The sequence below is a fragment of the Amblyomma americanum genome, chromosome 2 (genome assembly GCF_052857255.1).
Source record: "Amblyomma americanum isolate KBUSLIRL-KWMA chromosome 2, ASM5285725v1, whole genome shotgun sequence".
In the NCBI taxonomy this organism is placed as follows: domain Eukaryota; kingdom Metazoa; phylum Arthropoda; class Arachnida; order Ixodida; family Ixodidae; genus Amblyomma; species Amblyomma americanum.
Window position 1 is genome coordinate 4,816,127 of NC_135498.1, and position 26,613 is coordinate 4,842,739.

Sequence of the window (26,613 nt, forward strand, 5' to 3'; positions counted from 1 at the left end):
GAGAGAGAGAACTTTATCGCAATGTAATATTAAACTTGGAGGATCTCCTGGGCTGCAGGGTCGCCAAAGCCGCCTACTCCGTCAGCTGGTCCGAGGCTAGCCAAGCCCGCCACTTCGGCGGAGAAGGGCAATTGCAGTCCGTCTCAGACACAAAAGACATCTGTGTGCGCACCATTCTGTGTGGTATATGAAATCCCCCTGTACTGCGGCCACTTCGATATAGGTCAAGCTGGCCGCTGCGTGAATGAGCGAACGAGAGAACATGATCGAAATGTAGAACAGATGAAGGAAGGCCCACATCTACCTAAGCACATTAAAGAGGGCCTGTCTTTCAACTGCGAGTCATGCTTCAGTGACGTACGCATTCTGGGGAAGAGCAAATACACTAAAGTTGTGGAGTTGATAGAAGCATTTTTTATCAAAAATAAAGGCAATTTATGCGTAAGCAGCACATCAATTTCATGGTATAGAGGTGAAAAGAAATTTCCGGAGTGGGCCTTATGACGTCGTTCTTGATCTTTCGGTGACATGTCTCTGCAGTGACGATACAAGCTATACATGTACTTTTTGTGTCTGTAATAAAACCAGTTGGAAGTTCGCGCTTCGTCTTGTCGTGTACCTGTGTGTTTCGCCTGTTTTTGCGCCGTTAGATATATGAACACCGAAAAGTAAATTTGTTTCCTAGCCATAAGGGTAAGAAAAATTGCACTGTATGCATCAGACCAATGGACTGATCTATTTTGACATGTACGTTCTGTGCACAACGTGACCAGTTCAAGCTAGACCGAAAGGCAACGCGCAGAAGGGAGTGATTGTTTACGATTTGCAATGGAAAAGGCACCATAAAAAAAATGTCCATTCTCTTACTCTTTGTGTGGAAAATCATGAACTTCGTTCTAGCTGGTTCAGTGAGACCCATTGATTTAGTTCATGCAACCAGGCGTTAGCAGCAGCCTCTAGTCCTTGTAAGCTACCAGAAAAGAGGACGTTTGTATCGTCCGCGTGTCATGAAGTGACACCATGAGCGCTCGTGGTGCCACTTCTTTTTTGTCTTGTGTGTTGCACTGTGTAAAACCACTTAAAAATGTGTTAGGGTACCCACGATTTCGCGTGCGACCTCTTTAAGGCTTGATAACATCATACATTCAGCAGCTGATCTCTTGTCGTCAGCCATGTGCCATCTGATCTGTCATCGTGTCCGCAGTACCAGGTGATGGACTGGGTGAACAGAAGCACCGAGTGGAATACGCTGCCTTCTCTCTCCGTCTCGTTCTCTTTGTGCACGCGCGTCTACAACGCTAGCGGGGCAAAGAAGATCGACCACCCCTGCCGAGGCGTCGAGACGTTCACGTCGGCTGAGGTGAGCCCGTGACTGCTTTCAATGCGATGGCATTTGACTTCACACCATGCGACTTCGTGTCCGTTGAGCAGCTATTGAAAGAGATAGCGATGGCGTCACAAGGTCACGTGACATTGTGGCGTCATCACAACCTGCCTACCGTGGCAGGTGGTGGCCTACACGACGTGACACTTCACACCATGCGATTTCTTGTCCCTCGTTAGACACAAAAGCCGCTGACTGCTCGCGAGGGTGACGACGTCACAAGGTCACGCTACGACGGCGTTTCTCTCACCTTTGTTATAAGAGAGTAATTACTTGTTGGCATCGACCCAAGCGCAGCCATACGGCTACAAAGCCTTTTCCCACTCAACTGGGAAAGATCGAGATAAGGAGGTTGTAACTGGTTGGGTGGAAGCTGCCGACGGCATCTAGGGCACCAACATGAACGAAGACACAGAAGAGAGATATGAAGAGGAAGCCGCGCTCTCGCACTATATATATACTTTCCTGTATCCAGTAATTAACCGCCTGTGTCTTGGCCACTCCCCCGTAGTGGGTATGTGCCATCAACGTCTGAGGCCTTCCTTCCTTCCTTCATATATATCGGGCTTAGCAATGCTATAAACCGACAGCCATATTTTGTATGATCGGCGTTCTTTGCGTTACTTTAAAAAGTGCGAGCCTGCAGGCGCTGGCAAGTTGCGCATTGAGCACAGTATAAAAAGAGCTAGGTTTCCATCAGTGCATTCGCTTGTCTTAGGCTCCTTTTCACGGTGCATACATGCAGCCTATATTAACCATAAGCTCTAGTAAAGTCACCGCCAGCGCGTAGCAGCGCACACTGAAAGCGTGTGCATGTGTACTCCTCTTGGAATTTTTGCTGCCGCGTCTAGTAAACTACGTGGGCGGGGCAGTATATTGTCACAAATGGGTTGCAGAATCAAAAAGGCTAGGCAAAGGCCGCAATGAATCAAGCAGTGTCCCAGCTGCAAAGAGCACGCGCGACTCACTTCTTTGTCCTCAAAGCGCCGCCCAGGGACACCTGGCGGCATTACTCCCCCTCCCCATCCAAAAAAAGGAAGCAAAACGTGGGCGAACTTGGAGCGAACGAGGTGCCCGTTACTGCGTAAAGTACGGCTTCATACGCAGTACGTGTACGACCTCAGGCTGCGGTTGACGGCGCGAACTGGGCAGAGTGCCATCGGGGACGACTTCGTAAGTCACATCCGTGATGCGGTGCAGCGCTATGTAGGGTCCAAAGTAGCGGCTCAGGAGCTTCTCCGACAGGCCGGGGCGACGTAGCGGGGTCCATACCCACACTTTGTCGTCGGGGTGGTGCTCGACGTGGCGATGTCGTTGGTTGTAGCGTTCTGCACCCGTTGCCTGCTGCCGGCGGATGTGCATACGGGCCAGTTGGCGGGCTTCCTCTGCGTGCCGGGTAAATTCCTCGGCGTCTGGCGTGAGCGCCTGGTCGTCAGGGGGGCACGGAAGCATGGCGTCGAGCATCGATTGGACATCACGGCCGTAGACAAGGCGAAACGCCGTAAATCGAGTCGTTTCCTGAATTGCCGTTTTATAGGCAAACGTCACATATGGGAGGATCTCGTCCCAAGTCTTGTGCTGTACGTCGACGTACATTGCGAGCATGTCCGCTAAGGTTTCATTGAGGCGCTCCGTGAGCCCGTTTGACTGCGGGTGGTATACAGTAGCCTTGCGGTGGTTCGTGTGACTCAGCTGGAACACCTCGTGCATGAGCTGCGCTGTAAACGCGGTGCCCCTATCGGTGATGACGGAGGACGTGGCGCCATGTCGCAAAACAATGTGTTGTATGAAGAAGCGCGCGATTTCAGAGGATGTATTGCGCGGCACCGCCTGGGTTTCCGAATAGCGCGTCAAATGATCAGTCGCAATTATAATCCACTTATTGCCAGAAGACGACACATGGAATGGGCCCAGAATATCAATGCCGACTTGGTCAAAAGGTGTGCGAAGTGGCGCAATTGGTTGAAGCAAACCTGCGGGCTTGAGCGGTGGTGACTTACGACGCTGGCATTCATGGCAACCTCTGACGTAGCGGTGGATGGTCTTTGCAAGTTTAGGCCAATAATAGCCCTTACGCATCATGACACGCCGAAAGGATGTCGTCACGGAGGTCTGATGGCACGACTATAGAGGTGCGTCCGGTCACCGTTGCTGCAGTTTCCCTTGAACAGTACGCCATTGCGACTGCAGAAAGAGGACAATTGCCGGAAAAATTGTCGAGGTACGTTGGAAGCATGGCCCTCCAGGTGATCCATGACAGACCACAGGTCAGCGTCAGCACGCTGCTTTGCCACTAAGTCTGAACTGCTGATCACACCTAGGAAACGACTGTCATCCTCTGCGCTGTCATCAGCTTGCTCGACGGGTGCGCGTGAGAGCGTGTCGACGTCTTCGTGTTTACGTCCGGACTTATAGGCAATTTTGTAATCAAATTCTTGAAGGCGAAGGCTCCAGCGTGCTAGGCGGCCTGATGGGCCCCGACATTGGTAAGCCAGCACAAAGAATGGCGGTCGGTGACCACTTTAAAATGACGACCATAGATACAAGGTCGAAATTTCATCGTGGCCCAGACGACAGCGAGGCACTCCTTTTCTGAGGTGGAGTAGTTGATTTCGGTGTGCGAGAGTGTGTGACTTGCATACGCGATCACACGTTTCACGCCTTCTTGATGTTGAACGAGGACGGCACCGAGCCCGATGTTGCTAGCGTCGGTGTGTATCTCGGTTGCAGCCTCCTCATCGAAGTGAGCCAGCACAGGGGTAGTGTGCAGCCGTTGGCGCAGCTCTGTGAAAGCAGCCTGTTGCTCGGCAGTCCAGCCGAACGGTGTATCGTCACGTGTTAAACGGGTGAGGGGTTCAGTGATCTTGGAGAAGTCGGCGATAAAACGACGGTAGTAGGCGCACAAACCCAAGAAGCACTTGAGCGTTTTCTTTGTAGTAGGACTGGGAAACTTGGCTACGGCGGCAGTTTTCTCGGGATCGGGTCTTACGCCGCCGGCGCTCACAACATGGTCGAGAATCTTGCGCTCTTTGTATAAAAACTGGCATTTTTCGGGTTTCAGTGTCAATTCGGCCAACCGCAGGGCATCCAACACAGTCCGCAGGCGTTCAAGGTGTTGGTCGAAGGTTTCTGAGAACACCACCATGTCATCTAGGTAAACTAAACAGGTTTGCCATTTGAGACCAGCCAGGACAGTACCCACCATGCGCTTAAATGCCGCTGGCGCACAGCAAAGGCCGAAGGGCAACACCTTAAATTCATATAGGCCGTCGGGTGTGATGAAGGCCGTTTTTTTTGCGGTCACGTTCATCAACTTCAATCTGCCAATATCCGGTCTTTAGGTCGATCGAAGAAAAATGCTTGGCGCGGCGAAGTCTATCGAGCGAGTCGCCGATGCGGGGCAGTGGGTAGACGTCCTTTTTCGTTATGGCGTTCAGCGTACGGTAATCCACGCAAAAGCGCAGTGTCCCATCCTTCTTGTTAACAAGCACAACGGGCGACGACCACAGGCTCTTAGAGGGCTGAATAATGTCGTCTGTAAGCATCTCCTTCACCTGCGTTTGGATAGCGTCGCGTTCCTTCGGGGATATGCGGTACGGCTGCTGTCATATGGGGCGAGCGTCATCGGAAGTGATGATCCGATGCTTCGTGATCGTCGTTTGCCGCACTTTAGAGGAGGATGCGAAGCATGTTTTGTACTAGAGCAGTAGGGCGCGGATATCGCGCCTTTGAGTCGCTGAGAGCCCGGAGCTAATATCGATGCGATCCAGGGACGTGTCCGGACGGTCCATGGCCTCGGACGCAAAGCACTCAGTAACATCGGCCAATTGGTCGGCCCACGCGATGGCAGTAGCTCGGAAAAGGTGACGAGGTTCGCTCGTAAAATTAGTAATCGGGAGTTTCGACCGACCATTGCGAAGGTGGACAACACTTCGGGCCACGCAAATGCTGTGTCAGCAGCAAGGAAAGGTTGCCCTCGGCGACTGCAGGTCCATCACGTAGCCCATCATCGCATTCGACGCTTGCAAAAACACTGCAGCGCGGCGGGATCAAGGCACTTTCAGTGGAAATACGATGAGCGGAGCTGCGTTGCCGAACGTCGGAGGTGTCGTCGGCTTTCGCTGTCGAAAACGTAACGGTTCTGTGCCGCAGGTCAATAACAGCACCATTCTCACGGAGAAAATCTACGCCCAAAATCAGGTCACGAGAACAGCCGCGGAGCACCAGGCAGCTAACTACGAACGTCGAGTCGCTGATCTGGACCCTAGCCGTGCACTGTCCAAGCGGAGTAATGATATGCCCCCCCCCCCCCCCCGCCGTCCGGATCTGCACGCCAGAGCAAGGAGTTGTAACTTTCTTTAGAAGCGCTGCTAATTTGCCACTGATAATTGAAAACTCCACTTCTGTTCCCACCAACGCGCTAATGCTGTGACCATCAAGAAGCACGGATATGTCGAGGGAGAAGCGGTCCTTTAGTTCAGCTGCTGCCGTCGACGTCGTCAAAGCTCTATCATCGGATGTCTGCGTCGTCTGCATCGTCAGGGGGTCTTTACAGCGTCGATATCGAGCGACCACGCCCATGGAGGTCGCTGTCCTCAATTTTCCCGGCGAGGGCTGGGCGAGCGGCCCACCGTCGCTCGCGAGGGGTTCTGCGCATTCGGTGAAAACGATGATCGGCGTGGTGACGGTGATCGGGACTGACGGCGCGCCATCGGCCACTGAGGTTGCTGGGTCAGGTACTCTTCAATCTCACGGGGCAGTTGGCCAAACCGGGGCATTGGCGCATCAAAGGAAAAACCCTGCAGGCCAAGCTTTCGATATGGGCACCTGCGGAACAGGTGACCGGGCTCCCCATAGTGTAATCACAAAGGCCGGCGGTCAGGGCCACGCCAGACGTCCGCTCTGCGCAGGAATTCTCGATCACTCGAGATGCGGTGCTGCCCTGGCTGCACGGAGGGTAGCAGGACGTCGTGATGGTTGGGAAAAACTTCCGCTGGATTCGGGGAAGGACGTCGCAGCGCGTAAGCGTAGGTCGGGCGCCAGTAGTCTGTTTGGTTGGGCGGTGGAAATGCCGGTGGATTTGGGGCAGGGTGTCGCAGAGCTTCAGCGTATGTCGGGCGCCAGTAGTCTGTCTGGGTAGGCTGTGGTTTGCGTGTAGTAACGGAGGCCTGATAGCTTGCTGCACCTATTCGCGGATAACGCTCATAAGGGAGCTGGCCGCTGGCTGCGACGTACCACAAATCTTTTCTAGCTCCTCACGGACAACAGCATGGATCATGTCGCGGAGAAAGTCGGTATTGCCGTTGAAAACCGGGAGGGACTCCGTAACAGAAGCAGCAAGGACTGGCCGGTCGTACGCGGTGGAACGCTGCCGGAGGACCTGCTCCATCGTGACTGCCTCCGCTAGAAACTCGGCAATAGTACTTGGGGGGCTGCGCACGAGGCCGGCGAAAAGCTGTTCTTTAAAACCGCGCATTGGGTGGCGCAGATTTCTGGCTTCCGACATGGCTTGGTCACCCCGTTGGAAGAGCCGCGTCATGTCTTCGACGTACATGGTAACCGTTTCGTTGGGCATTTGCATACGGGACTGCAAGGCTCGTTCAGCTCGCTCCCGACGATCAGCGCTGACATACGCGCCGAGCTGTTGACGTCGGAACTCAGGCCATGATGAAAGTGTCCTCACGGTTTTCGTACCACGTACGAGCACCGTCCTCCAAGCTGAAGAAAATGTTCCTCGGCTTGGCGGCGTCATCCCATTGGTTAAATGCGGCGACACGTTCAGACTGGAGGAGCCAATCTTCCACGTCCTCCAGTTGAGTCCCGTGGGTTCTGGAGGGTGTAGTACGCGGCGCCTTGCACGACCGGTTGAGGGGTAGGGGTCGAGGGAGAGTCGAATGGCCTGAGCACAGGAGGCAGTCGGCCAGGCGGCGAGGTTGTCTCCAATAGCCCATGCTCAGGGGCCAGTCCAAAATTTCGGCTGCTGACCCGGTGCACTGGCGTGTCGACAGGGAGATATCTGGGGTTCTCGATGTTCGGAAGGGTGTGCGACATATTCCAGAGCGATTTACCCAGCGCACTCCACCACAAAATGTCACAAATGGGTTGCAGAATCAAAAAGGCTAGGCGCAGGCCGCAAGGAATCAAGCAGTGTCCCAGCTGCAAAGAGAAAGCGCGTCTCACTTCTTTGTCCTCAAGGCGCCACCCGGGGACACCTGGCGGCAATACATTAAAGAGTTCTCAAGCGTGTTTACCGCTTATGGAGTATTAGCTGAAAACAGTGCCTGTACTGTGGCTTTGCAGGAAAATTGAAAATTGGTCTTTGAGGAAAGGAAACCGCGCACTAACTGTCTCACATATCTCGGTGGGCACCCGAACCACACCGTAAGCGAAGGGAGGAAGATGAAAATGAAAGAATAGAGAAAGAGGCGCCGCAGTGGAGAGCACCGGGATAATTTCTACCACCTGAGGAACTTTAACGTCCACTGACATTGCCGCACAGCATCCGAGCACGTTTTGCTTGTCGTCTCCATCGAAATGCAAAAGGCGCCAACACGTTTTCGCAGGGAGCAGCAAACACGGGAGAGAACGCCGCGAACGAGCAAGGCTCGCACCGCGCCGCTCTAAACCACTGAGAAGCGTTCTTTGAGCGCAACAGTTCAGTCTGCGACAAGCCGGCAGTGCTTTGCGTTGTACTGTTATGGATAGCTTAAGCGTCGTCCAAGTTTTATGCCTCAATATATCGCACAATCAAGCTGCGCTTAAATTTCGCATTAGGGTATACCGCAATCGTCGCTCAATTTTAAGGCGTTGGCATTTAAGTTGTCGTCTTGCAAAAACCACTGGAATACTCCATCACGAATTTTTCTGATCGGTCAATAATGTCCTGATGTCATCAGCACCCAAAAATTTGAAAATCTGAGAAAAAGAACGTTAAAGTACTTTCCACTGGATTGTCATGTGGGATTATACTAATCAGACTCACAAATTCCGCCTTAGTCCACGCACTAATCTATTTTATTATACCTGCTAATTCCCATAATACATCTCATTCGACCCACTAATCTATATTAATCCATTTCTGTGGTGGGCCGACTTCCAAATGCTATCGCATTTTCTTTTCTAAGGATGTGGTTAAGAAGGCCCAAATTTTTTTGCACTTGGCCTCCGTCAAAATGCAGCCACTGCTCTCGGGATTCGATCCCGCGTCCTTCGTTTCAGCGGTGGAATTCTGAAGTCGCTGAGCTACCACGGCCGGTTCATGGAACACGCAAACGGTGCTACGCCTACATCAGAATAATGTTTTCCAAATACGAATGCACTCCCTTTTCTGAACATTTTGGACATAAAATTCACTACCGTGTTTCTCTTTTATTACGGCGAATTTGTAGAATAATGCTCGATTTGCAAACCTTTGTTACGAGGAAAACTCAGTGACTGTCCCTTCATATGCGTATATTTTCTGACATGGCATTAGGCGTCAAGGCACTAACAGCTCCGTGAACAACGGCGCAGCCGGACATAGTGTTGCAAGTTTGACCTGCGGTGCCCATTGAAGCGATGCTGTGCTTTCCACTTTATGCTGCCCCCTTTTTTTATTCTAGCGGGTCTGGTTTGTGAGGGCTAATTATGAGAAGCGCGTCACTTATTTTCATTTTTCATTCTTTGCATCTTTTTTTTTAGGCATGTGGATTAAGCTTATACGAAAACATCAGTCATCCCATCATAGAGCCTTTCCAATACTATTCTCCACACCTTGTCAACCACTGGGGTGACTTGGTCGCCTACCACCTAGCATCCCACTTCAGGAGAAAGGTAAGACTCCCCTGTCATCTGTCACTTTAGTCATTATAGCGACTACCGGGTCTGCTTAAATAAAAATGCTCGACGGAAAACATCAGGGCTATGATGTTCTTTGCATGGTACAATTAATTGGCCCAGCTTAAGTTTTTTTGGTCAAATCAAACTTACTTCGGCAACAAAAGGAAGCAGCTGAATTGTAATGTACGGAAAGTTTTGAAGCGCAATCTGCAGTTATTTGGGCTGTGTCCAATGCGTCAGAGGCGCAGATAATTTTACCGAGTTTCTTATTCTCTGTCGTTTGACGTGTCCACGTCAGGAGTTGTAGTGCATTTAGATTCAGACCAGGTGGCTTAACGGCGTTGCCGCGATGCTTTTGCTGGCTGCCTCTCCAGTTGTGCCTGGTTAAGCGCCGCTACAAGGAATTGGAGATCAGCATCGCCCTCTTCGACGTCGAATGCGAGGACTGGGACCGGAACTGCACGGGCCGTGACCTGGGCCTCAGGGGCACCGAAAGGCTTCGGGAAACCACGCCGTACGCCCACAACCTGACCTACGAGTACCTCATCGGCCGTCTCAGTTGCCCCTGACTAACCTGGCTGCGCTGCCGACGCGAAGCCCTGCGTTTGCCCTCCGCTTGTCCTGCGTGGTTAAAAGAAGGTTCGGTTTCTGCCATGGGAAGAGTGACACCGGGCCGTTGACGCCCGGCGACGACTTTCCTCGTGTTGAACTGAACTCTGGCGCCATTCCGCGAAATGAGCAACACTTCGAAACTTGCAACCGCTTTCTGCGTGCATGTCTTTAGTGGACAATGCATGACGTCTTTCAACTGAGTGCCCTGTTATGCAGTACTATAACCTCGAACTATAACTTTCTGCGACAGTTATCGGCGCTTGATACCAGCTTTGTTATCCAGCTATTGTTATTCGATGCTTTATTCGCTGCCTGTTAGTACGGAACAACGACGCCTGGTCACTTAGTGTGTTTTACATTATTCGGATATAAACTTGCCATTTTCAGTGTTGCGCGTGTTGTTTTTACTTCATTGATGTTCGACTCATCGCGGCGCAGCATATTCACCTGGCTTTCTATTAGTGGCATGAGTTTACCGTATAGTTTACAGTGGTACACTAATTACACATTACCCTTACGCCTGGGCACTCACATGGCTTCACAAGGGATCTGAGTAACCGCGTGTCACTCCGACTTGATTTCAACCGCATTCCTTCCCTTAAAGTGCGCTTGAATCTCAGCTCGCCTCCTTTTAAATGCTGGCGTTGCAGCAGTGACCGAACTTGGGGACCTCTGACAAAGGAGCCATACGCCGTATTCGCACATCCACTGCTGCGAGTCCCTTCACCTCTGTTTCGGGCTTCGTATATATCAAGGCTGGGCTTTTTCTGCTCGAATGTACACCTGTTTTTCTGACAGCGACCGCTCCCCAGGTGACTTGGAGCAACTTCATGCGTTTAGAGCCCTGCTGACATAATTTTCTTTACATATTTATAGTGGACACCCAGATACTTTTTTCCCGGAAAACTTGTGCTCTGTGAGGAGTAAACTTGCACCACCGAATGCATTCTTAGCGGAAATAGTCGACAAAAAACCTGAATGCTAACTCAGTTTTTTTGAAAATCAAAAAGTCTTAATTTATTCAATTTCAGAATTAAAATTTTTTGTAGCTGATTGTTTGTAGCCGAAGTCACGACGCGTTAAACCGCCGGTTGCCGGCATTTTAATAAATAGTTATTACTATCCTAACTTGGGGGCTGCAGGAGCATACAGGTGAAGTTTTCAAGTGCAAATTTTATTTCATACAATGTTGCAGCGCGAAGTGGTTTTGGCCACAAGTGTAATTCATTTACCGTACAAATATGATTTAAATATCAAAGTAAAAATAAACATTTTGCTGACTCAGTGTTGGCGTTGTCCACCCCCTTCTCCAGCTTTTATGAAAGTGTAAACATTTTCGTGTGCATGACTTTTCTAGTTAGACATAGTTTCTGTCTGATGTAGTTTATAATTACCTAGATATTCAGAGTTCCTTCAGCCACAGCTTAGTAATCATGTGGTTGCAAATACACGAAAAGCGTATACTCGTTTGGAATGGGACCATGTCTGCAAGTTCCTAAGCGCAAAGGGAACCTCTTCTATCAAGACATTTTATCACTAACCGGTGCCATCTTCAACAATTAAAATTAGTGAAAAGAAATCTATCGCGACGTTTTGCCTCTCGGAGCATAGCTTATGATGTATCGGTACAGTACTGTGTACAGTACAGAACGTCTTCATTCTAACAACAACCTTTGGTCGGCGTTCCTTGCTTTATACATGAATACTCTGTTCTGTCTGCAGCTTCGGTTCCAAAATAGACCACTTATTGAGCGAATACGGTAGTCATGCTTTCTCTTGGCCTGCCAACGTCACTCGCCATCTACACCGCCAGCCCTGCGGTAATCGTAGCTGGCGTACAGCCGGTCGCCATCCCGCCTGATGCCGTTGACCGACGAGCTCTTCTTTTGGGTTGTCGTCACCACGTGCCCCTTGCTTTCCAGCTCGGATACGTAGTCCTGGAATAGAGAGAAAAAGGAAGGCTGACATCTGCGTAGCAGGCAGCCGACATAGCACATTGGACGACGAGTTTATTGGCACTGCGATTTTAGTGAGGTGCTGCGGCGTGTCTTAAGAAGTGTGCGAACGTCGCGGAAATTAATCGTTTTATTGTTTTGTTTTTTTTTAGCAGCGAAAACGTTTCTTCGCGTGTATGGCGTCAGGCATACGATTTCCAGTCACTGTGTTGTGTAAGTGAAGTATACGCAACGTGACGTCTTTTATGTCCATCTTAGGGCAAATACATATTCAAACTGCAGCACAACTCTCAAGACATAATTAAGCAGCAGTAACTTTCAAGGCAACCACAATGTAAGTTTTCGTTCGTTTTAGGGCGCATCATGTTTTTTTTTTTGTCTTTGTAGAATAAACCGCAAGCATTACTGCCACAGTGACAGCTGCTGTAGGTACATTTCAACTGCATTCGTGGCGGCGTCGATGAAGCCCATAATGCGACCCAACAATGCAGTACCACTGCAGATAATGTGGTTTGTCCCGACCCATTGATGTGCCTGGTGTTGGCTGGTTTGTGTGTCTCGCTTCTTACTTGGTCTGTGTGTGTTTGCGCTGTTGAACCACCACGTGGCTGGTCACTTTGCGTTAGCCAGCGCCTGAAAGCAGAAGTTTTTGTTACGACGTATTATGCCTGTGATGCCGACAAATGATGATCGGAACCCCGGAAACGATCCGTACATTTTCCGCTGCAAACGCATTGTGACTGTATATTTTTTTTTTTATGAGCGCATGGGCAACGTAGAAAAATGAGAAAAAAAGAAATATAATTGGATTTGAGAGGATAGAATACAAATAGAAAACATAACAGAGGTGAATCGTGAATCCGGCTGGCTTTCCACTGTGCCGCAGACCTGTTCTGCATGTAGTGGGAAATGTTCGGATTACGATGAAAAATGAATTGTCGCGTGAGTTAATTGGTTTTTGGCATGGTCCCGGGCAGTTATTTTCATGCATAGTTGGAGCAACATTCAAATGACCAATTTTTTTTCTTTAGAATAGTGATTCGATTGCAGCGGCGTGGTCATCGGGGTTGTCTTCAAGACATGTTTTTCATTCATCTATGCAACGAGTGAGCCGTAGCTTTGGTCTCTGTTCACACCTAGGCACGCTGCCCTGTTCATCCGAATGATTACCGTCACGCTAGATTATATCCCGAAATCTAGAGTTTTACCTCTCGCACAATGTCACTACTTCAAGGTCTCAGAAACTTCCGAACGCTACAGGTACAACAAATTCTTATGTGCCTCTTTTTAATTCACCAGTAGACATTATTTCTTCACCAGATAGGTTTTATACCTTATAGTGCGCATTGTAAGAAAGTCGGCATGTGTCAAGGGTTAATATACTAACACACCGAGGACCTCTTCGCATGCTTTGTGGCATATTCCGAGTGGCGGCCGCTCCTTCTGCGGACATCCTAAGCACCAAAGACAGATAAACTTCAGCGGAATCCTGTTTGCGTATCACTAAGCACGGGATCTGGCAAAACGCTAGGAGTGTAGGCTTGCCTCTGACAAGTCCGGCTCCACTACAACTTCGTTGGGAATGAGCTGATGGTGAATGCGCGGGAAATCTATGGCTTCCTTGATGTTGTCGCCTTGCCACAGAGTTCTCATCGCCACCTGCGTCAAAAGCGTAAGAGAGAACATTAAAATAATATAGTTGACAGTGAGGAGAAAAGAAAAATTTTAGCTACGAGTTTATGTTGTTTTAGTTATCGCTCTCCCACACAGATGTCAGTGCAGGAGCACAGTGCTTCAGTGACACCACGAGATAAAACTTGCTCCACTTTCTATCCCCCCTTCAGAAGCCGTAGTGTTAAAGCTCTCGCCGAGCTGGCTAGATTTAGTCATCGACCTCGTCAACGAATGACGTTGGCTCTTTGTTTGGACAAAAGGTAAAAATGAGCGCTTTTTCCGTGATCAAGGGCAGCATAGGAAATAATCTCCGACAAGGATGAGAGACTAGTTCAGATAACACTCATTCGCTCTCAAGTAGCTGTAGTCCTTAGACTGTCCGAAATTCTCCCGCACGCGATATTTAGCTGCCTATATAAGAAAACAACACTCATTGCCTTTTTAACTGAAAAAGATAATGGATCACATGCAATGCAATCATGAAAGGAGTTGTGATGACACCATCAGTAGAACAAAAAATTTTATGCTCATTTGCTTTTCACTCACATGCTTAACCTCTTTGTCAGGCTTTGCATTCCTCTTACGCGCACAGTTCATTACTACGCTGCCCAGACAGGCCTGGATTCCTATTCCGTCCCTGTAGCTGTAGCTCAAGCTACATCCCTATACCGGCATCGATCCCCTCTCAACACCAACTTTATCTGCTATGGCGTACGCAGCAAGGTCCTTTTCCAAGGAATCTTGCACTCGCCAATTTCTGCCTGCCGATAACAAGCCGACGCTGCTCGTTGAATAGCTATATAGGGCGGACAACGCAACCCAGTGGGCACTGAAACTCCACTTGACGTCCTAAGGACGTTTGAGACGTCCTGCTGGCATCCGGTGCAGTTTCAGTGCCCATTGGGAAAGGACGAACTAAAGTGATTATCACTGTCCATTGTGCTGAGTTCGCTGGAAACCACTTTTGCAAGACCTTCGAGTCTTACACGCTACCATTTAGGATCTCAACATATGTACCAGCCAGCCCAACAATTTTCTTCGTTTGCGTTACTTGTTGCGTTGAGTAACCGCAAAGCGTTTGCCAAAATACCAGCTCCCCCTGTGGTCGACTGCGCAGTACACGACAAACACGCTAATCGTGCAGCCTTGCGTTTGTGCGGCAATCCCGTCATGCCCTACCAGCGCCACACTGGAGGTGATCTTGGATCCTCCAGCACCACCCAGCGCGAGCACTGCATCGCCGTTGCTGTCGACGACGACAGAGGGCGCCATCGACGAGACGGGCCTCTTGCGAGGTTCGATGTAGTTGGGCTGCGAAGGGCTGATGTCGTACGAATTGCTCATCCCGGGCGTCGAGAAGTCGTCCATCTGGTTGTTGAGGATCACGCCTGACGACGTGCGCACGTGACTGCCCAAGCTGATGGAAAAACAGATAACAATCACATAGTGACGCAGGCGCTACAGGTTTTCTGGAAAGCAATACTAAATAGTGTACGGTAGGGGTTGAAATGACGTTACAGATTAAGCCCATTAAATTATCCCTTTCCTGATGAATGATAGTTTGCAAGGCAACATGGTTACCTGCGGGACATTCAACTTTTTAACAAACTTTAAAACCTCTTTGTATTCCCTCTTGATATGAATTCACCCAAACAATATGGCCGCATTTCATTTTTTTATTTTTTCTTTGTCTGCAACCTTCTGTTAGCACCTTCCTCGCCCAGGAACCCTCTCCAACGCAGAGTAGTATGTGTGCGATTTTCATAGGCTGGCTAAAATCTGTCATTCTAGAAAAAACAGCGCACACAGGACAGGGACCAAGGGAAGAACCGACGACACGAGCGCTCGTGTCGTCGGTTCTTCCCTTGGTCCCTGTCCTGTGTGCGCTGTTTTTTCTAGAATGACTACCTACCAACTCGCCCAGTCTTCCACATTGGCGTAAAATCTGTGTCTTTACACAAACAGCCGTCTCCTTGTGGTCCCTTGCAATTCTCCGTCGCTCACGCTGCGTTGCGTTGGCTTATGTGGCACCAAGCACATTAATCAGGATTCAAGGAATGCAAACAACAAATTTTCTTTCTGAGGCGTGCATTGAAGCTCTCCATCCCTGAAGTTTGGCTTCTATCCTGAAAATGAATTGTTCTCCTAATACTAGATTATGTGGTTGTAATTTGGGATCCGTTCACGAAAACAAATATTGATAAAATTGAAAAAAATTCAAAAAAGAGCAGTCCGTTTTGTTTACGATAGTTATGGATGTACATCAGTGACAAAATTTTTGCATAATGCTGGTTTGATACCATTAGCTCAAAGGAATCGCGTCTCTCGTCTTAAATTTCTGTGTGAACTTCTAAGCGGTCATTTCAACATTAACCTTAGTGAAATAATGTCTTTCTCTTCAGGTTACAACACCAGACAGCGACAAAACCTAACAGTTACTCTTTTTAGCCCTCGCAATAATTTCTTCAATCATTCCTTTTTTCCCACGAACAGCAACGGACTGGAATGGGCTTACCAACGACGAAATTCCACAGCGATTTGTGGCGCCATCTACTAGAAGTCTGTTTTCTTTAATATCTGCTTTGTTCTTGTATTGCGTTCTATTTCCTTATCTGTTTTAAAATTTTTGTTACGGACTGGTTGTAATGGCTCCACTACGTATTATTATCTCTTTTTAGTGCCGATGAGCGGTTGGTTAATATTGTTACTTTTATGCCTGAGCTTTTTACACCTGCGCTACTTATTATTTTCTCTATTTATTGCAGATGAGCGGTTGTTTAATTTGTTGCATTTATGTCCAAGCTTCTAGCCTGAACTTTTGACACCTGTACTTGTAATTTTTTTGTATTCATGCGCCCACCCTGCGAAAATCCTTTGTGGGATTGCAGTATTCATAAATAAATAAATAATATTATGTTGACCCTCAACACATTTTCTCACTTGAGAGCAAGGTAGAGCAGGTTCACGAGAGCAGTTCAAAAAAAATTGTAGGGGGCACATAAGCTCCGCCTTAAGGGTATGACACGATACCGTTAATAGGTTAACGCCCATACAGGCGGAATTGGTCATTCTCTACTAAACATCCATAGATACATGGCAGTCCTCATACCACTCCTGGCACAGTGGTGCAGCGGTTAAGCAATGCGTCACAGTCCTGCGATGGCAGGTGCTCCCAGCGACGGGCCTTGTGCGGCCCAGGTTGCTCTTCCCGAGCGACCAGTCATTTAATTTACCTGCCACCTGCCACGGTGGGCAATTTGCTCAATACCCGAACGGCAGGTTGTGATGACGCCGCAAGGTCACGTGACTTGAGTGGCCCACCTGCCTCCTATAGGTTGCATCTCTGGGCGCCACCTGCCAGAGTTATGCTCATGATTTTTCGCTCACAACGCCGACATCGGATTTTCTGGCTAACGGAGCCTATTGCGCTAAAGGGTAACATTGGCACAATGAGATCACCCATAGCATGTACATTACGTGTAAATCCGACGTTGCTCGTGTAACGCTTAGCACGCTACAGAGACAACCAAGACAGCAAAGGCATCGGGAGCAGTAGAGCTGCACAGAAACAAGTTAGTTGGCCGCCGCTCACGCACAATGTGGCGACACATAACAGGCCACACTATGTATAAAATTACCTGGCCATTACCAAGACGTACCTCGACACAGCCGACCGTGTCACGATTTCACCCAAAAAATAAAGAATTACAGGAATGACTCCACCGGAATAGCTCATGTCAGTACGTGAGACGTTATATGTTCTAACGAACAAATCCATTAACAATTTTTCCACCAGATCTTGCATATTCCAGCTATGAGACAACACGGGGAGTACGAGTGTGAGGAGACCATTCTCTCTATACGCACTGGGAGTTAATTGTGGAAGTGATGACTATGACGTCACCGATATCACTCCAGAAGGTTGCATGAGCTGTCCCTTCGTCCTGTGGCAGTGACTCGTTCATAAATCCGTAGTGAGCGGGATCGTCGAACGTGCATGAGTCGTTGATCATGTTCCTCACAGCCATCGCGAACTCGTGCGACGTCAAGTTGTACTGGAGCTGCAACACAAGGAATAAGTGTCAGATGATGCATAACAATACACGCAAAACTTCCAGAAGCACTTTTCAATATTGACATCCGCGTGATTGAACTCTATCACTATCATACTATGACGGTTGGAAGTAAAAGGGGGTTGCCTTTGGTTACGGCCGGTTATTTCTGTTAAACGGGTAGTAAGTAACTTGGAACATAAGAAAAAAGTGGTCGATTAATTAACAACTGGCCGACCGACCGGCTCGCTCGCTCGCTCGCTCGCTCGCTCACTCTCACTCACTCACTCACTCTCACACTCACTCACTCACTCTCACTGGGGGATGGACGGACGGACAGACGGACGGATGTATCCCTGAGTATATATTTTTATTGGCGCATTGCTTGAGGTCGCATTACTATTGCGAAACTACGCTCATTTCTTGCTCGTGGTCATAAGAAGGCTTTGTTGAATTGAACAATCAGAAAGCTTTTTCTCTGTCAATAGATTTTTTTATTGAACTTAGTGACGAAACGGCTTTTTCATGTACGTGTCACACGGTATAAAATCATGGAACCTATACGGGAACGTGTCGTCTCGTGAAATTGCGTATTTAGTATCCTTTTTAAATGTCAACGTCAACGAAGCCTGAAAACTTCCCCATGTAAAAGAGAGTCTTAAGGCCACAACCTCGGTCTTGATATTTATTTGTGGACGCAAGAGTTACGTATTGACAACGATGGACACATGACGGCTGCAGAGTGGTTTTTCTAAGGTATTTCTAAATACTTGAGTTAGATTCGATACTCAGGTTCCTTCCTTCATATCACGACATCTACTTGTTCTACCATTTGATCAATGACTCAATTCCCCACACGCACCTCTTCGACACGCACGAACCTCCGGTCCCCAAGGAGAGCCCTCTTGGCATAAGCGAACTTGCATGCTTCAGTAAACCTGGAAAAAAAGTGCGGCGTTATAATGGAAAGGTGTAAACACAGCCATCGTGGGTATTGCTGACCCAGATAGGGTGTCAAGAACGCATGCAAGATTCGTGCTGACATGACTACTGACTAGATGACGTTCCAGAGGTTCTAAAACAAAAAAAAATTGACACCTTTTGTGCATCTATAGAACGTTGAATTTCCCGTAAAAAATTGGGTGACACTTAAGTTCCGTCTTCAAGGGCATGACGCGACAGCGGTCCGTCTTGCCTACGCAGACACGGAGACTGTTTCTTCGTTCACAGTCACAATCGTTATGTGAAGGACCACACGACCTACATACAGGGTGTTTGACCTAAGATTTTACAGAATGTTAAAAGTAGACTTTCTTTTCGAGAGCGCTTTTTTTTTGGCATAGCATTGTCAGCGATATAGAATATAACAATACAGCTAAGACGTGCTGTATAGCAGAATGGTTACCTAATATTGAATAGTTCACTCTTGAACTATCTGTCAGGCTCCTTAGTTAGGCTACTGCTCTGGGGTGCGCGATCTCCCAATTTATTTTTAACGCTTCTATGGTTGGTTTCGTTTCCTCTCCTAGCCTTTCTTACACTTGTTAGCGAACCTCTGCGGCGCGATGGGGGGCACGCGCACGCAGCGGAGAGAGCGGAGTCTTCTGGCAACCCTGGCGAGCAAGACAGAACTACAGCCTTGGGAAAGAAGGCGAAGCAGACACAAGATGAAATTTGCATTGTACGATCACTTGTATTCAATCTTAACTTGGCCTTGTTAATAACCAGCTATTTGAGAAAGCAGAAAATACATCTTGCCATTAATTCGCGCCCCAACCAAAATTTCACCTACATTTTTTCTCAAAAATCTTTTTTAGGCAAGCTTGTTATAAAGCAGTCTTATTAAAACCTTGGGCCGTAATTTGTAACGTTTCATTTCGTTTTCGTTCCATTCGGTGGTGGCGTCAATCATGACGAAAGTAACAGGCGTGGGGAATCAGGACCGCAATCACACCTTCGCCGTATCCAGTCTATTACGGCACATGACACCATGTTTCGGCAGCTGGTCGTACAACCACCGCACTGTTTCTTTTCCGAGGCTAATGCAGCGCCGACGAAGGCCTGTCAAACGCGTCCTCGTGCTTCGTCATTTGTCGGCGTAAAGGGCCGCCAATGCGGCAAGTGGTGGGACGTGTTCATGTAAGCCTCCCCACGGCCAACATCATCGGGAGCACCGGCCAATGGCAGACGACCAAATGAGACGGTACAGACACGGTTCCATTTGTGCTGGGCCCCGTTTGAATTGAAGGCGGGCAGCATCACCTGCCGGCCAGCGCACCTGTGCAGAGTGAGCGCATCGTCGGGCAGCAGGTCGTCTGGCGACGCCCGGAACGCGTCCATTACTCCCAGGATGTGCGCGAGCACAGCGCCACTGGCGGGCGCCGGCACGGAGTGCAGCGTCAGGCCGTCCTGGAACGTGGTTTGAACAGGGGCCTCCCACGACACGGCGTAGCGCTTCAGGTCGCTCATCGTCATCACTCCGCCTGCACATTGAGTAGACAGCCGCTATGGCTTAGGCTTGCCCTATTTATTAGCCCACCCGGTGCCGGACGCTTCGTGGGGAAAGCAAATGCCAATGACAAAGATTGCCTTAACTCACGTTAACTTGATCGATGGAATTTCAGTATCAGCTTCAGCAGCGTTGCAGCTTTTAGTCATGCACGTAGTGCAAAGTAGCAAAGCTGTTCGTCATTTCAGTTTGGTTACGCGACCTTTAATTCTGTGTGCACGAATAATATTTGATATGCAGTGATATCTACACATCTTTTTCTGCCAACTAGAAGTCATCTGTACGTATGATCGATCGTATATCACTTAAATCACTATGATGTCGTTAATGATTGTGCTGGACTGCAAAATTTTCAGTTCTTAGAAGTAAATTATTTCGACATATTTAATGTGTTAACAATAAAACGTGTACGTTAGCATATCTGCGTCCTCTATAAAAGTTGTGGTCAATGCTGTCTTAGGCGCAAGATTTCCCCACTTTGTTGGTGGGCTTTCGCACGAGTGAAACGCTCGGAAAGGTACCGCTTGGTTTCTGATTGACCTTGTCACAGAATGTTCCACTTCATACGAAGAAGTTGACCGGTTACCGCTACTCGGTAGTGTACACAGCACAAGGAAGGGAAGGGTATGGAAACATAACAGCGTATTCAAGAGAAGCAGAAGCACACAGGACGTCGTCCTGTGTACTTCAATTGAAGCGCTTGTAGCGAAAAGTCTGATATTGATGGTCTTTGTGAGGGTGACGGCATGACTACTTGCCTTACTATCTCCTTCATCTTCGGCTTAAAGCGTTTGATGTACAAAGTTATTACAAGTGAAGAAAACACATTTATTCATAATCGCTGCAAACAAAACGTGCGATTTCAGCCTCACTCATGTATCGTTACACCAATGGCGGGGTGTTTTTTTTCTTGTTGTTGTTAATCTCCTGCTGTAGCTCAGAATCACTGAATACTCCTACTCAAAAATCAGCCGCACGGCCAGTTTACGCAAGTGCCGCAGCTTTTTCTTCCCGGAATAATTCTTACCGTTTTCTCGGATTTCCTTTACCATCTGTTCGGCAAAGTCGCCCTTGTAGAAATAGTCGGGTCCCTTGTTGGCTATTGCCCACAGGGTGTCCGCGAGGTCTGGCTGAACCAACAGCTCCCCTTCGGCGTAAGTGTCGTTGGTGGCTTCGTTCCAGAAGACTTTCCTGTGATGAGACACATCTAATCATTTTGAAGAAAACTTGAGCCAACTGCGCTTCAGTGTGTAAAGTGCCGACGAACAACTCTCCCTCCGTTCACTGCCTCAATACGAACTTGTTCATGTCCATCTAACATCCCCAAAAAGCCCTGTTTGTTCTTAATAATGTGTGGTGTACAGCTGTGCCTATTCTCACTGCAATGAAGAGGACGACTTTCGATGCGCCTGCACACCCTTAGTGGATTGTGATGTCGGGCGTGCGCTGTTTCAATAAATCTTTTCTCACTCTCATAACATATAGTAGGAACATAATGGGAAGTTCCAGGCTGCAAATCGTGTAGTATTGTCCATGCTTCTTGCGTCTCGACTGCAAACAGCACGAGTTCAACACCAGCATGTTATGACAAGGAAATGTTTTTCTCTTTGACGCGCATCAAATTTCGTGCGCGTTAAGATTCAGGAAAACACAGCGCATCCTTTAAACTAAATTTAGGACAGTGCAGCCAACTATAACAATGTAAATTTCATCGCCGACATTTGTTTTTTACTTTTTAACGCAGAAATACGACACCGTTGGCTGCACAACGAACGTCTGTTAACCATCACATAGCTCAAATAAAGAAAAGGAAATTGGTTTTGGCGGTGCGGGCACTGCAGAGAACGGATATTCGATGGCATCCCGACAGAATGGAAGTCATAGGAAGAAAAGCAGCTCGGGAAGGCAGAGAGCTAGGTGGGCACACGGGAAAAGGAAATAGGCTGGGCCAGCCTAACGCCGCTCGCACAGTACAAGGTATTTGAAAATCAATTGGAGACACTTGCGCCATGCATGCATTTCAGGCAGACAGGGCTGATTATAAGAATCATGATGATGACGATGGTTCTGTTACTCGCTCAATTCGTTCAACAGCAGCTACGTTCCATTATCGCGCAGACGCATTATGTTGCTCTTAACTGCCCACTTTGCGGGTCGTAAAACAGGCAGCTACGCACATGCGCGTCACTCAGTGCCGTTACGGCGGCTTCAGATGCCCACCTGAGGCTTTCCGAGAGGTCATGCTTGTGCTCCTGCAGGACGGCCGCCAGCTGCGGCCCGACGGGGAATCCGTCCCTGGCCACCCGGATGGCCTGCCGGAAGTGTTCCCGCCAATTGAGCGTGCCATGCAGCTCACGCAGCAAAGCGTAGTAGCCGCGCAGCTCACCGGGCACAGCCACGGACAGGCCACCTGCGCATTGCAGGCACTGCAGCTGTGTCTACTAGGTGCAAATGTAATCTTTGTTTTGAAAGCGCTATCGTGATGCAGCCAAGCCTGCCTGTTTCTCTTCGCTTCAAGCGCACTTATGCTACACACTGCGCCTTACTACCTCAATAGGAACGAAGCTTATTTGCGAATCCACTGGTCTGCTGTGTCAGCTTTCTATTGACGGACCAAATAAGGGGTTCGATTTGAAGCTGTGGGGGTAACAAAAAGATGTGTCGTTGACTTTTAAACTGCTATAACCTCGGTGCTCTCTACCAGAGCAGTGTGCTTGTTAAATTTAGTCATCGAGTCGTCAGCAGCCGAACCACAGATCCACCCCGGCGACTGCGTAAGCGAATGCTTATCGTAGCTGAACAAGGGGACGAAACTAACAAAAAGACATTCCTTCGGCAGAAAACTGCACGGCTGTGTGAGGAGTAAAGAGCCACTACATTTTCTACTTTCAGGCAACAACAACTATACTCTGCGACAGCTTTTCTTGGCAATGAAGAAGACTACAGAGACGAAGCGTCCGTAACTGCGTCATCCGTGACGGTGCGCCTGGACGCCTAGCATGTCGGTCTGTTTGAGATAGCTTCACCTCCGTAGCTGGTGTAGCTGCCGCCATCTATGGAAGCTGCTGTTTACAAGACGTGCCCAGTAACTTCGTTTTAATCAAGGAAACTGTATTTTCTTGACTTTCGAAAGTCGAAAGTTGACTGTTGAGCTTGGAGTACGCCTTTAATGGGAAATGTGACAATACACTCTGTTTTAAGACAAAAATAAACTGCAATCGGCGACTGCATTGCCCTACGTAGGAACAGCGGGCTTGTGTCAGCTCCGTAGATTCTGCTCCGTTGCCAGAAAAAACTGCCGCGTTGTACAGCATAAGCCGGTCGTCATTCTCACCTCTCCTGGCCAGCGTCTCGTTTCCCACAAACATGTCTCTCGAAGCCGCACCGGGGGCTAGTTCTCTGGCCACTAGTGTCATGGCCTGCCTCGGACACCTGCATCAATAAAAAGGCGCTTTCTTAACTACCTTACTGCATGCAGTACTTTCACGACCGGGACAGGAAAACATTTTACAGCAACAGCTGTTAAGACCACATGTTTCCGACTTCTGACTGTATCGGTTTACCACATCAGGTGCAACGCGCCACATGATTGGTCGGAATGGAGTGACGGGACGCATGACGCCATGACAAGGCTCCATGCTGATTGGCCATAATGCCAATGACTGATTAGGTCCGAGCAAGAAAAAGCAGCAAAAGGCACCTACACCCCCAGTTCCCAGACACCCTCTGACTGGTGTCGCATATCAGACCAGCGTAGCTGGGTTAAAGCTCGCTTTACTTTTGAGGAAACATCCGGTCAATTTCTTTTGTCTCATAGAGCTTCATCAGTGTGGATCATAGAGCACTGTAACGTTTCCTTGACGCTCTTTTTAGAAATATCCTCAAGCTCAGCTGTACTGCAGGTGAGCCTTTATGTCGGTTTTTTTTCGCCCATGATTCTTCTGAATTATTTTCGCAGTAAACCAAGCATCTTCCTTTTTTACGTTTGTTCATTGTATCATTGGTCTGTATAAAGACGTGGTTCGCCATTTACAATGTTTAAAATATTCCTTTCCTCATTTTCTGTTCAACATAATTACTGGAAAAATGTTAGCAAGTAACTTCAACTGTTACCCTGGCCAAATAAGTAATTTCCTTACACTTTAATGCAGGGAAACGCTACTGGTAACAGTTGCAATCTTGGCAGAAGATCCGCGTTGGGAATGCTCAATTCAGCAAATATTATTGGCTGATGCAGTATGAAGAGATGCGAACGTGCTGAGTGGAGCGAACATTCGGGGTACCTGGATTATATCAAACGTGATGAAATGTAATGTATTTATTGCGCTCCCTCTTTTTTCCATGTGCCGATATCTTAATTCTGATGTTGGTTATGATCGCTTTCCACGCGCATATATTTCTCCCATAGAGCCGTAAGGAAAGGTAGGAGGCTAAGCCACATTCCTTAACTGACGGTAGAAAAACCTTATGAGGATAGAGCTAGAGCGCTCACCAATACGCCAGCCACAGAAATAATGTCAATGCTTTTTCCGTTAGTCTAATGGTACTTTTCGTCTTGCCTCGCCCTAAGTTTCAAAGTAGGCAACTCCATCGCCAGCACCGTTTTCAGCGTTTCTTACCCCACTCCTCCTTTCTGTGCTGCCTTTTAAGCCCTGGATGTATAAAAGAAAATTAATAGGTAAAAGCGTAAATAACAAGCGACATACCCAGGAGATTACGGCCTGAACTTGACTACAGGTATGTTAACCCCCAGAGAAATGCAAAAAATTTTTGGTTTATTATCTCTTCGAACACATCCACCGACTACATAAAAAAGTTAACATGCGGTTTTCTCGATTTTTGTCGTTAGTGACGATATCCAGCCGGCCCTGGCCTCAAAAGCAAGGCCCCCAGCAGCGTTAAATAACAGGGGCCTTGTATTATGAGTGAACTAACCAGAAAGGCTAGCAGATGGTGCGGTGAAGCCACGTTGAACTACTCGCAGCTGGACTCTAGCTTGCTTAGAGAAATCCTTCTGTAATTGTTTCGCCATTACAAAGGAGCCTTGCACCTTTGGCTATGCTAAGATTGGGAAAATTTCTTAGCTTACGTATACGTCCACTCATTGTCTTCGTGACTTTTTGCACTACATTGCAATTTTTTTTCTGTGTGTAAGCTTCATTTCTTTCGCTCCGAGTTTTCTTTGTAATCTTCCAACTTCCGTCCGTGGTTTAGTGAATAACTGGTACAATAACAGTCTATTACCCATGCCTTTCCTGCAAAACTCGTCAGTAATGAGCGAGGCGTTGCAGAATAAACTTCTCTCAGAAGCTTTACGCTGTAACATGTTCACGCTTCTTCAGCGTGCAACCTCTCATTTTTTGCGTCTCTTCTTTTTGCGCATTCTTGTTAGACTCAGTTTTAAGCATTACCTGATAAATCTAAGTGAAGTTATGCGTTCATTAAATTTACCATAATCGCTATCGCCATGGTCTACGCCTAATTGCCACCGCACTGTGCACATTACGATATAATTTGAATAGTCGGCAACGGCGACGTCTTCGAAGTAACATGAAACATTCACAGCCCTGACAATTAACACTCTGTAAAGCGACGTTCAGCGACCGCTGTTGAAGTGTTTTCATATCCCTGTAGACTAAATAAACGTATAGTTATGGAGCACCCTTTAGTTGTCCACCAACGGTCGTTCCTCGAATTGCGTTCGTCTGCAGTTTATTGCGGAAAATCTTCAAGCGCCGACCAATCGTTAAAAAGGATGACGTTTCGGCGGGGTCCGAAACGCCGGGGCCGAAACGTCATCCTTTTTAACGATTGGTCGGCGCTTGAAGATTTTCCGCCATGAACATACCCGACCAGGCGGGTTTCCGTCGAACTCTGGATTTCGTCTGCAGTCTACTATCCCAGTTGCACATCACCCCATCCTCTGAATCCGCTCTCGCCACGATGCCTCTCCTCCTTCCACGGAAACCGCTCTTCGGGTGGCTCCTGTGGCAGACACCCTGCGGTCGCATATTCTTTACTCTTGCCATACCCTCCACTTCCCACGGTAACCAATCTCCGGTTACACATTCTTACGCATTCGCCATACCCTCCTTCTTCCACGGTTGGCACCCTCCGGTTGCGCATTGCTCTTACTCACTGTACCTGCCTCCTTTCACAGAAGCTCTCATTCTCCTCCTTCCGCGGAAACCTCAGTCCGGTTGAGCATACCCAAGTGTACCCTCCACCTTCCGGTTGCGCATCCTTCCACCCTCACCACAGTTTCACGGTGAACGTCCTCCGGATAGTTACCGTGGTAACCACCCTCAGTTACCGATTCATATCATCTCGTCATACTCTCCTCCTTCCACGGTAAACACCACTCGATTCTTTCGCATGGTAAACCGCCCTGTGGTTACGTCGACTGCTACTACTACAACTACTGCTACTAAAATTATGCGAAACCTAGAGAACGGGAGCATTGTAAATGTAATGTTCACCTCAGGTAGATGGTGGCCACGAAGCCGCCGCCGATGCCCATGGCATGCGGGAGCACCACACCCATGCAGATCATGGTAGCTACGGCAACATCAACGAGGTTGCCACCTTTCTTCATAATCTTTCTGAAAT

General features: G+C 48.4%; 2 protein-coding genes across 3 annotated transcripts in view; one reads left to right on the top strand and one right to left on the bottom strand.

Annotated features, from left to right (window-relative positions):
• The first annotated feature begins 1,133 nt into the window (after positions 1-1,133).
• Positions 1,134-9,771, top strand: LOC144120455 (uncharacterized). Its single transcript, XM_077652862.1, has 3 exons — positions 1,134-1,360; positions 9,065-9,196; positions 9,577-9,771. The coding sequence occupies exons 1-3, from the start codon at positions 1,214-1,216 to the stop codon at positions 9,769-9,771; spliced, it is 474 nt and encodes a 157-aa protein (XP_077508988.1). The 5' UTR covers positions 1,134-1,213.
• Positions 8,380-26,613, bottom strand: part of LOC144120453 (scoloptoxin SSD14-like) — a 34,309-nt gene continuing 16,075 nt past the window's right edge. For both annotated transcript variants that reach the window (XM_077652860.1, XM_077652861.1), the window contains exons 3-12: positions 26,484-26,606; positions 23,339-23,436; positions 22,225-22,414; positions 21,032-21,195; positions 19,774-19,978; positions 18,358-18,433; positions 17,311-17,504; positions 14,623-14,860; positions 13,315-13,428; positions 8,380-11,751 (exon numbers count right to left, since the gene is read on the bottom strand). In XM_077652860.1, the coding sequence (XP_077508986.1) occupies positions 11,605-11,751; positions 13,315-13,428; positions 14,623-14,860; positions 17,311-17,504; positions 18,358-18,433; positions 19,774-19,978; positions 21,032-21,195; positions 22,225-22,414; positions 23,339-23,436; positions 26,484-26,606 (1,549 nt within the window). In that variant the 3' untranslated portion in view covers positions 8,380-11,604. The remainder of the gene's footprint in view (positions 11,752-13,314; positions 13,429-14,622; positions 14,861-17,310; positions 17,505-18,357; positions 18,434-19,773; positions 19,979-21,031; positions 21,196-22,224; positions 22,415-23,338; positions 23,437-26,483; positions 26,607-26,613) is intronic.